General features: G+C 45.5%; 1 protein-coding gene across 1 annotated transcript in view; it reads left to right on the top strand.

The window, feature by feature from the left end:
* Positions 1 to 1958: 1958 nt before the first annotated feature.
* The window catches only part of LOC120992463 (phospholipase A2 inhibitor subunit gamma B-like), a 54401-nt gene continuing 44059 nt past the window's right edge, over positions 1959 to 12300 (top strand). Inside the window, exon 1 of the mRNA XM_040421469.1 lies at positions 1959 to 2088. Coding sequence (XP_040277403.1) covers positions 2040 to 2088 — 49 coding nt within the window. The 5' untranslated portion in view covers positions 1959 to 2039. The remainder of the gene's footprint in view (positions 2089 to 12300) is intronic.

The following is a 12300-nucleotide window of genomic DNA, read 5'->3' as shown; positions in this document are numbered from 1 at the left end:
ACAAAGTTCTGCCTGAAGCATGTTTTATGTCCAGAGTTCTCTGCCAATACATAGCAATCCTTACATAAGGTGTCAGCTGAGAGGTGCACATACTGTAACTCCCAAATTTCTCTGCAGTTCCTGATGCCGAACGGCGGATTCTACAAAGCTGCACTGGAAGCTATAAACTGATGTTAATGTTTGCTATAAGTGTTAAATTCCAACCCAGTTTTATGACGTCTATTAGCCATAGACGTGCATTGCCCTCACAGACAAAAACCCCACACTCCCTCTTTCAGCTGCTCATCAATCTCAGGGGTATTTTGAATTGAAATGGCATAAATCAGTGCAAAACATCATAAGGCAGTGCAGAAACATCACAAATAAACTTTAGACACACAAAACGCCCCCCCCTCCCCGTATGCACTTTCTAGCCAATAGCTGTTCTAGTGGGACTCTGTATGTCCCCTTCACTTTAAGGCCTCCTGCACACGAACGTGTGTGCCCCGTGGCCGTATTGCGGAACGGAAACCCACGGAAGCACTGTTTCATCCCGTACTTGCGTTCCGCAAAAAGATAGAACATGTCTTATCTTTTTATGGAAAGGGCGGATCGTGGACCCATTAAAGTGAATAGGTCCGCGATCCGCTGCGGCTGCCTTCGTGTGCAGGAGGCCTAATGAAGATTGATTGCAATTGAATGATTGTCTCCAGATTGGGTTTTCCAAGATGCTGATATTGATGACCTATCCTCAGGGGGAGGTATTCTGAAACCCTGGGCCCCTGCCAATCAGCTCTTTGAAGAGCCCGTGGTGCTCCAGTCAGCTCTGAGGCCTCTTCCTAGGCCAGTGAGGTCACATTCATCCAAATGAATGTGGCTGAGCTGCAATACCAAGCACAACCGCTGTCTGATAAATGGCACTCACCTCAGCGTGGAGCCTTGGTATTGGACCCCCGGCGATCTGATATTGATGACCTATCGATATCAGAATTTCGCAAAAACCCTTTAATGTAACAAAAGTTTGAGCACCAAATAATAAGGGTTTTACAAGACAATTTAGCGATTCAACCCCTAAAAAGGATTTTCCAGGATTACAGATCATACTTCCAGCCCATCATACTTGATATTGCAAATAAAATTGGACTTTTTAAAGGAATTAATTATTTTGCAAGGTTCTGAACTATAAAAATATATGGTCAGAATCCTAAGAATGTTGTGTTGAGTTCATTGAGTTGTTTGGTTCCTGAAGATGAGGCCTCAATCTATCAAGACTGCAGTACCCCAACCCTACGTGTGGTTGAGCCTTACACTACAAGAATGATGAGAGTTACAGTACAGCATTGCTTCAACTGTGGCACCACGTTTAGTGGATTGAGTGGTGGCTTCTTCCTGGGATTATTCTTACAGCTGTGACATCCTATAAAAGCATGTATGTTCTGTGATGTGAAACATCTCACTGGGTCATGGGCCGTGGGCAATATATGAGAAGATTCGGGGATTATCTAAAGTACTGAAATGTAAAAGGACATATAACACTTGCCAAAACCCCAATAAAACTCTGCCGTCTGGCTCAGAGAAAAAGTAGCAAACACCCTGTTGGCCACAACAGAAATGTGACTCCAGCACCTTAAACAATTGTCCAGAATTTATAAACCAGAGCTGACTTCTTCCCAAAACAGTGTCACTCCTCTCCATTAAATTGCATGAGGCTGAACTGCAATACCAAAAACATCCCATGGACAGGTGTGGCACTGTTTTTGGATAAAAGCAGGAATGTTTTTCTAAACCTGGACAATCTTTTTAAGCCAGTGAACTTCAGATGCAACACTGGAATTTGACAAATGAGGTCAGCTCTGCTACAGTACATCTGTTAAACAGTTAATTAATATGAAACCAAGATCAACACAATAACTTTGAACTTTTAAAGTTCATGTTGCATGCTTCCATCATCAAATCCACACCTCTGATGAATATATAACCGACAACTAGCCTGGCTAATGTTCACCAAGGAATCTACAAGACTGTAGTCAATCTATGTGACTGCCGGGGGAACGGACGCCATGAAACTGGTGGTCCTCCTATGTGTTCTCACACATCTTGCAGGACAAGGTGAGTGGAAAGGTGCAGTCAGGGGGGATTTAACTTTGATTCCCTGACTGCCTGAGAAGGTCTATTTACTGACTTAGGCCACCATAAAACTTACAATCAACCATTCGTCAACTTTAGACCACCAGGGATTTTGAAATGTTGAGAATAGGATAGGGGAGGGGCATTATTTGCTTTTTTTTTTGCCCTGGGCCCCATTTTCTTTAAAATCTGAAGTACTCATTAAAGGAGTTCTGTTGTCTAGACGTTTCCCTAGTACCATGCCCTTTTACCTGTTAGTAAACCCACCCGATCATAACCTCCCTTCTGTTATTATTAGTGTTGAGCACAAATATTCAAAAAGCGAATTTTTATCTTGAATATCGCCATTTTGAGAATTCGAGAATATTTAGAATATAGCGCTATATATTCGTTATATTGAACATTCGGCATTTTTTCCATCTGAACACATGATTCCAATTAGTCATTGGCCCATAAGCAAGAAGCAGGGAGGAATCATGTGTTCAGATTTAAAAAATGACGAATATTCTAAAAACTAATATATAGCGCTATATTCTATAGTGCTATATATTCGTTTTTGACCGACGCCTGTATTGATTGCGTAATATTCGCATATTACGCGATCATTACCTTGCCGATTTCAGGATAACAGGGCGAACTGGATGGACAAATGTCTTTTTTCAGCCTTATAAACTACTAGCAGAAGGACCCGGCTTTCATCTATTTCATTTAATGTTTGTGTGTCGTTAAAAGATATCGACAGTATCCACTATAACAGTGACATCTACAGTACCCCGCCCCTTTAACAGTGACCTCCACAGAGGCCGCCCCTTTAACAGTGACCTCCACAGAGGCCGACCCTTTATTAGTGACCTCCACAGAGGCCGCCCCTTTAACAGTGACCTCCACAGAGGCCGATCCTTTATTAGTGACCTCCACAGAGACCGCCCCTTTAACAGTGACCTCCACAGAGGCCGACCCTTTATTAGTGACCTCCACAGTACCCCCGTCTCGTTAACATATAGGCAGACCACGCAGCTGCTATGGGGCCCGTGGTGGTGGGGGGAGCGCATGGAAGGCCCCGCAGTTATGTATTTATTATCGCCGGGCATTCCATCCCTATCTGCTCAGACTGCCGGCCCTGCTCTCACTATAATAGGGCAGGCAGGTTGCGATATCACTGATAACACTGCCGGCCCATCCTCTCTATCATACTGTAGTGTCAGCATAGCCAGGGCCACCAGCAGGGCAGTTACTATACGGTCAAGGCAGCCTGCCTGCAAGGAAGCAAGGGCCGGCTCCCAGCTCTTCTCTGCTGCTGGACTGCATTTAGTTTTACTTTGGTGAAAGGGACAGCACAGTACCTTGCAGGGCTTGTTCCTTTCTCCAAAGGAAACTTCACCGACCCGACATGAGCGGACAGCTCCCCCCCTCTCTCTGCAGTGTGAGATTCCATCATGTGTGAGGAGGGGGCGGAGCCAGAGGAGCGGAGGCAGCAGCAGGAGATGATGGAGACGCTGCACCTCCTGACCTCCTGTGTCACTGTGCCTCCAGGAGAAAGTTCAGTCCCTCGCTGGTCCTCCTAGACAGCAGCACTGGGGTAAGTTACTGTGGGAGGGAAGTTAGAGTCCTGAAACTGCTGCCCCTGCAAATCTTGTGTCCCCCTGTTGTTCCAGCCCCTCACAGACCTCAGCCCATTGACTATCTCACCTATCAGCCCCTGCAGAGCTAGGAAGTTATGTCTCCCAGTGACTCCCCCCCTCCCCCATCAGTGGCATTTCAAATTTTCCCATTTTTCCCAGCTCTCATCCCCCACATATGATGTGATGTCTCTGGAGGTTATATCAGTACTGGAGCGTTATAAGAGGAGCGGCTGATATCAGTCACATATGATGTAATGTCTCTGGAGGTTATATCAGTGCTGGAGCGTTATAAGAGGAGCGGCTGATATCAGTCACATATGATGTAATGTCTCTGGAGGTTTTATCAGCACTGGAGCGTTATAAGAGGAGCGGCTGATATCAGTCACATATGATGTAATGTCTCTGGAGGCTATATCAGTACTGGAGCGTTATAAGAGGAGCGGCTGATATCAGTCACATATGATGTAATGTCTCTGGAGGTTTTATCAGCACTGGAGCGTTATAAGAGGAGCGGCTGATATCAGTCACATATGATGTAATGTCTCTGGAGGTTATATCAGTACTGGAGCGTTATAAGAGGAGCGGCTGATATCAGTCACATATGATGTAATGTCTCTGGAGGTTATATCAGTGCTGGAGCGTTATAAGTGGAGCGGCTGATATCAGTCACATATGATGTAATGTCTCTGGAGGTTATATCAGTGCTGGAGCGTTATAAGTGGAGCGGCTGATATCAGTCACATATGATGTAATGTCTCTGGAGGTTATATCAGTACTGGAGCGTTATAAGAGGATCAGCTGATATCAGTCACATGTGATGTAATGTCTCTGGAGGTTATATCAGTGCTGGAGCGTTATAAGAGGAGCGGCTGATATCAGTCACATATGATGTAATGTCTCTGGAGGTTATATCAGCGCTGGAGCGTTATAAGAGGAGCAGCTGATATCAGTCACATGTGATGTAATGTCTCTGGAGGTTATATCAGTGCTGGAGCGTTATAAGTGGAGCGGCTGATATCAGTCACATATGATGTAATGTCTCTGGAGGTTATATCAGTACTGGAGCGTTATAAGAGGAGCAGCTGATATCAGTCACATGTGATGTAATGTCTCTGGAGGTTATATCAGTGCTGGAGCGTTATAGGAGGAGTGGCCGAAACCAGTCACATATGATGTAATGTCTCTGGAGGTTATATCAGTACTGGAGCGTTATAAGAGGAGCGGCTGATATCAGTCACATATGATGTAATGTCTCTGGAGGTTATATCAGTGCTGGAGCGTTATAAGTGGAGCGGCTGATATCAGTCACATATGATGTAATGTCTCTGGAGGTTATATCAGTGCTGGAGCGTTATAAGTGGAGCGGCTGATATCAGTCACATATGATGTAATGTCTCTGGAGGTTATATCAGTACTGGAGCGTTATAAGAGGATCAGCTGATATCAGTCACATGTGATGTAATGTCTCTGGAGGTTATATCAGTGCTGGAGCGTTATAAGAGGAGCGGCTGATATCAGTCACATATGATTTAATGTCTCTGGAGGTTATATCAGCGCTGGAGCGTTATAAGAGGAGCAGCTGATATCAGTCACATGTGATGTAATGTCTCTGGAGGTTATATCAGTGCTGGAGCGTTATAAGTGGAGCGGCTGATATCAGTCACATATGATGTAATGTCTCTGGAGGTTATATCAGCGCTGGAGCGTTATAAGAGGAGCGGCTGTTATCAGTCACATAGGATGTAATGTCTCTGGAGGTTATATCAGTGCTGGAGCGTTATAAGAGGAGCGGCTGATATCAGTCACATATGATGTAATGTCTCTGGAGGTTATATCAGTGCTGGAGCGTTATAAGTGGAGCGGCTGATATCAGTCACATATGATGTAATGTCTCTGGAGGTTATATCAGTACTGGAGCGTTATAGGAGGAGCAGCTGATATCAGTCACATGTGATGTAATGTCTCTGGAGGTTATATCAGTGCTGGAGCGTTATAAGAGGAGTGGCCGAAACCAGTCACATATGATGTAATGTCTCCGGAGGTTATATCAGCACTGGAGCGTTATAACAGGAGCAGCTGATGTCAGTCACATATGATGTAATGTCTCTGGAGGTTATATCAGCACTGGAGCGTTATAAGAGGAGCGGCTGATATCAGTCACATATGATGTAATGTCTCTGGAGGTTATATCAGTACTGGAGCGTTATAAGAGGAGCAGCTGATATCAGTCACATATGATGTAATGTCTCCGGAGGTTATATCAGCACTGGAGTGTTATAAGAGGAGCTGCTGATACCAGTCACATATGATGTAATGTCTCCGGAGGTTATATCAGCACTGGAGCGTTATAAGAGGAGCGGCTGATATCAGTCACATATGATGTAATGTCTCTGGAGGTTATATCAGTACTGGAGCGTTATAAGAGGAGCGGCCGATATCAGTCACATATGATGTAATGTCTCTGGAGGTTATATCAGTGCTGGAGCGTTATAAGAGGAGCGGCTGATATCAGTCACATAGGATGTAATGTCTCTGGAGGTTATATCAGTGCTGGAGCGTTATAAGAGGAGCGGCTGATATCAGTCACATATGATGTAATGTCTCTGGAGGTTATATCAGTGCTGGAGCGTTATAAGAGGAGCGGCTGATATCAGTCACATATGATGTAATGTCTCTGGAGGTTATATCAGTGCTGGAGCGTTATAAGAGGAGCGGCTGTTATCAGTCACATATGATGTAAATGTCTCTGGACAGTGCACCGCCGCCATCATTTAACCCCTCAGGTTCCATGATCAATGCCGATCGCGGCACCTGTGAGTGAAGGCAGAGGAATGTGGTTCCCTCTAATAAAAAAAAAATGATTTATCCATAACGGTTTCAAAAGATTATTTATACATTGTATTTCTTTATTTATTAGCAAATGGGTGTGACAGGGGAGCAGCCAGGGGTAGGTTATGGGCGGAGTTAGGGGGCCCAATTCTGATTCTTGCTATGGGGCCCAATGATTTTTATGTACACCCCTGGCTCTGTTCCCTTAAAATGTGACCTCCAGAACACCCCACCCGTTTAACAGTGACCTCTACAGCACCCCGCCCCCTAACACTGACCTCCATACCGGACCGTCCCCTTAAATGTGACCTCCACAGTTCCATGTCCCCTTAACAGAGACCTCCACAGCATTCCTCCCCCTTATCAGTGACCTCCACAGCAGCCCGCTTTCACGGACATTCCCGCAACAGGTGGCAGGACATCGGTGAGACTGGCAACACGTGGTTTGATCTGACATGTTTTCTGTTTGGAACAAATGACGTCTGTGTTGTTTCTGGTGCTTGCCTCACCTTCTTTCCCCAGGTGTGGCTATTATGGTCATTTAACCTTCTCTATTTATTGTTGATTCTCCCACTATGCTAAGCGGTTTATAGCTTTGAGTTGTGGATAGCTGGTGTGTGGATCTCAGCTGAATTCCTGGTGCTGCCATAGCCACTTGAAGTTAAGTGTTTTCTTTCTCTCTTGTATTTTGTTTGGGTTATTTTGTGTGTTACATTTCCCTGTCATTTGTATTAAGGCCTGAGGGAGACTCCTGTTTGTCCTTCCATTTGTAGGAACAGGTTGTCTCAGTCCTGACATTAGTACCAGGGTCCTTTAGGGTGAGTTAGGACATTAGGTATTCCTGTGTATGAAGTCACCTACCTCTGGGGTCTGTTCATACTGGTAGTTAGCCAGGATTTTGATTAGAGTTTTACTAGGAGGAGTCCATCTCCTTTCCATAGTTTTCAGGCCTTATTCCCTCACCCCTTTCCGTCCTATGTTCGGTGTGGTGTTTCCCTGCCAAACCTGAACGTGACACCCGCCTCTTTAACAGTGACCTCGACAGCATCCTGCCTAGGGGTGGGCGATATAGACAATATGAGATTTAAACTATATAAATTTGGCCAACAATAGAGATTTCGTTTATATTGCCATATCGCAGTAGAACATGGCATGCGCCACTCTCGGCATGCACCATGTTCTCCTGAGCCGGCACAGTGGAGAAGGAAGGAGTCCGTCCCTCCCCACTGTGTGCGACTGCCGCTGACCACCAATGAAAACAGACTAGGAGGAGGAGGGGAGGGACTGTGGCCACTCCGCCACCAATGAGAACAGAGTAGGAGGAGGAGGGACTGTGGCCACTGTGCCATTAATGAGAACAGAGAGGAGGAGGAGGGGAGGAACTGTGGCCACTGCGCCACCAATGAACATAGTTAATATGCCTGAATACAAACGTAGCCTGCATGTGCCGGCCATATCCCATACCTGGTCTCTATTACTGAGCGCCGTGATCCGCTGCAATTAACCCCTCAGGACCTGACGAGTTAATTGCGGCGGATCACGGCGCGCTGTAATCGAAGCCAGGTATGGGATATGGCCGGCACATGCAGGCTACGTTTGTATTCATGCATATTAACTATATTCATTGGTGGCGCATGTTTCATGTGATGTAAATAAACACAGCACGCAGGATTACTGCACAGGAGCCATGTTGGTAACATAACATAAAGACAGGAGCAACTGCCACAAACGGAAAACAGTAAACAGGTAGTGGTGCACCAACATAACATCCATAACATCTTCCCCTTTTTTAGTGTTAATAAATTAACATTGTAAGTTTTGAAGAGAGATAACAATAATGCATTTGATACTCTATAGGTTAAGTCTCATAGGTGGTTTTGAACATCTGCCACTACGGGTGACGACTGGTCCTTGTAGGTTATTAGCCCTCTCGGTAGTTACTGGGCTCTTATCACCTTCTACTGGCATGTCTTGCGCGTGGTTGCTGGTAGATGTACTAGCTTGCTCAGGATTGCCAGTACCATTGGTCTGTGGCCCCACCTCTGGGCATTCCTCACAGTCAATGGGCACACGTGTCCCTGTTATACCAAGCGAGACTGGCTTATCAATGAGATATTGCAACATAGGTTTTTCTGCCACTCGTAAATCCACACGATTGCGACGAAAGAGAGTTCCGTCAACGTCCACTAGATACAAGCGTGGTGCAAATTTTTTCAAACAATTACCCATTCTCCAACGACCTGTTCGATCTCCAGGTAAGGGTTTCATACGAATTTGTTCTCCAGTAATCAACTCTGGCAGATCTCTGGCTGATGTATCATATTGATTATTGAGCCTTTGACATTTGTCTCTTAAACTTTAACTTTTCTGTAACACCTTGTACCACACAAGGTTCCAGAAGCTTATTCGCTGCCAGTAAGGAAGTCTTCAGCCTCCTTGACATCAGTCTTTGTGCCGGACTACTATACATGCCTTCGGTTGGAGTGTTTCTCCAATGCAAAATGACCTTCCACGAGTTTTTACCATCACTGTGTGCTCTCTTGCATAAGTTCTTAACAATCTTTACAGCTGCTTCAGCTTTGCCATTCGCCTGTGGATGACGTGGTGAGGAAGTAACGTGCTCAAACTCTCATTCCATTGCAAATCTTCTAAATTGTAAGCTTGAAAACTGAGGGCCATTATCAGAGATCACTTTATCTGGTTGGCCATAACGGGCAAACTGAGCCTTGCACCGCTTAATTTTGGTTTCAGTGGTCAAATCAGGAAGAAGGTCGATTTCCGAAAAGTCCGAATAGTAGTGAACTAATATCAGTATGTCACAGAAATTGTAAGCTATTCATTTAAAATTTAACTTTTAATAGATAGTATTAAGAGAAATATAATTTTTCCAAAATTTCTTGATATATAATTACTTGATATATAATCAATTGCCAGAATGAAGGTAGAATCAGGACCCACCATGAACTTTAGTGCAGTAGGTCATATGATAAAAGGGTAAGAGGTGTAGCACTTACAGTTAGATGTTTCATTGGTGAACTCCGGTGAGGTCAGGAGGAATAGTATCCCTATTGATACCCTAAGGTGTCTACCCCTGCCTACAGGCAGAGCACCCGCCCCGAAAGGGGCGACCCCACCTCTCGGTGGCTAAACCCTTTTCTTACCCTAACGTGACCCTGGGTGTTACCTCACGGTGGGTTCAAGGTTCTCCTTTGTTAGTTTAGAACAACGATGTCAGTCCTAAATGATGGAAGCTTGTAATTGTCCCGACGCGTTTCCCCAAGTCAGTCCTTGGTTCTTCAGGGGACCATGATGGTAATATTCACGTAGCCGAAGGATGGTGGCTATATGCTGGCAGTGGCTGATGATGATGAAGAACCAAGGACTGACTTGGGGAAACGCGTCGGGACAATTACAAGCTTCCATCATTTAGGACTGACATCGTTGTTCTAAACTAACAAAGGAGAACCTTGAACCCACCGTGAGGTAACACCCAGGGTCACGTTAGGGTAAGAAAAGGGTTTAGCCACCGAGAGGTGGGGTCGCCCCTTTCGGGGCGGGTGCTCTGCCTGTAGGCAGGGGTAGACACCTTAGGGTATCAATAGGGATACTATTCCTCCTGACCTCACCGGAGTTCACCAATGAAACATCTAACTGTAAGTGCTACACCTCTTACCCTTTTATCATATGACCTACTGCACTAAAGTTCATGGTGGGTCCTGATTCTACCTTCATTCTGGCAATTGATTATATATCAAGTAATTATATATCAAGAAATTTTGGAAAAATTATATTTCTCTTAATACTATCTATTAAAAGTTAAATTTTAAATGAATAGCTTACAATTTCTGTGACATATTGATGATAGCTTTTCAGAATATTATATGACCCTCTGTGATTGTGAACTAATATCAGGTATTCTTTGCCTGCGTAGTTGAATAAGTCCATACTGATTATCTGCCATGGACGTGTCGGTATCTCATGCGACATCATAGTTTCTTTTTGCTGTAAGTGGGCATATTCATTGCAGATGTGACAATTACTGACAAAATCTTTGATTTCACTTGCATGTTAGGCCAGTAAAGAGTATCACGAGCTTGTCTGTAGCATGCTTCACCTCCATCTCTGCTCTCAGCGATTTAGGCATTATGACTAGAGTTGAGCGAACACCTGGATGTTCGGGTTCGAGAAGTTCGGCCGAACTTCCCGGAAATGGTCGGGTTCGGGATCCGAACCCGACCCAAACTTCGTCCCGAACCCGAACCCCATTGAAGTCAATGGGGACCCGAACTTTTGGGCACTAAAAAGGCTGTAAAACAGCCCAGAAAAGAGCTAGAGGGCTGCAAAAGGCAGCAACATGTAGGTAAATCCCCTGCAAACAAATGAATGAAAATGGGAAATGAATTAAAATAAAAATTAAAAAAATAAAAATTAACCAATATCAATTGGACAGAGGTCCCATAGCAGAGAATCTGGCTTCACGTCAGCAGAGAATCAGTCTCTTCATGCCATAGCAAAGAATCTGGCTTCATGTCAGCAGAGAATCAGTCTCTTCATGCCATAGCAGAGAATCTGGCTTCATGTCAGCGCAGAATCTGTCTTCATGTCATAGCAGAGAATCAGGCTTCACGTCACCCACCACTGGAACAGGCCACTGTCACATATTTAGGCCCAGGCACCCAGGCAGAGGAGAGAAGTCCCGTAACAGAGAATCTGGTCTTATGTCAGCGCAGAATCAGTCTTCATGTCATAGCAGAGAATCAGGCTTCACGTCAGCAGAGAATCAGTCTTCATGTCATAGCAGAGAATCAGGCTTCACGTCACACACCACTGGAACAGGCCACTGTCACATATTTAGGCCCAGGCACCCAGGCAGAGGAGAGAGGTCCCGTAACAGAGAATCTGGCCTTATGTCAGCACAGAATCAGTCTTCATGTCATAGCAGAGAATCAGGCTTCACGTCACCCACCACTGGAACAGGCCACTGTCACATATTTAGGCCCAGGCACCCAGGCAGAGGAGAGAGGTCCCGTAACAGAAAATCTGGCCTTATGTCAGCGCAGAATCAGTCTTCATGTCATAGCAGAGAATCAGGCTTCACGTCACACACCACTGGAACAGGCCACTGTCACATATTTAGGCCCAGGCAGAGGAGAGAGGTCCTGTAACAGAGAATCTGGCCTTATGTCAGCGCAGAATCAGTCTTCATGTCATAGCAGAGAATCAGGCTTCACGTCACCCACCACTGGAACAGGCCACTGTCACATATTTAGGCCCCGGCACCCAAGCAGAGGAGAGAGGTCCCGTAACAGAGAATCTGGCCTTATGTCAGCACAGAATCTGTCTTCATGTCATAGCAGAGAATCAGGCTTCACGTCACCCACCACTGGAACAGGCCACTGTCACACATTTAGGCCCCGGCACCCAGGCAGAGGAAAGAGGTCCCGTAACAGAGAATCTGGCCTTATGTCAGCGCAGAATCAGTCTTCATGTCATAGCAGAGAATCAGGCTTCACGTCACCCACCACTGGAACAGGCCACTGTCACACATTTAGGCCCCGGCACCCAGGCAGAGGAGAGAGGTCCCGTAACAGAGAATCTGGTCTTATGTCAGCGCAGAATCAGTCTTCATGTCATAGCAGAGAATCAGGCTTCACGTCAGCAGAGAATCAGTCTTCATGTCATAGCAGAGAATCAGGCTTCACGTCACACACCACTGGAACAGGCCACTGTCACACATTTAGGC

The sequence above is a fragment of the Bufo bufo genome, chromosome 1 (assembly GCF_905171765.1).
Source record: "Bufo bufo chromosome 1, aBufBuf1.1, whole genome shotgun sequence".
Taxonomy (NCBI): Eukaryota; Metazoa; Chordata; class Amphibia; order Anura; family Bufonidae; genus Bufo; species Bufo bufo.
The sequence above is the reverse complement of the archived record's forward strand: the minus strand, read 5'-3'. Positions and strand labels throughout refer to the sequence as shown.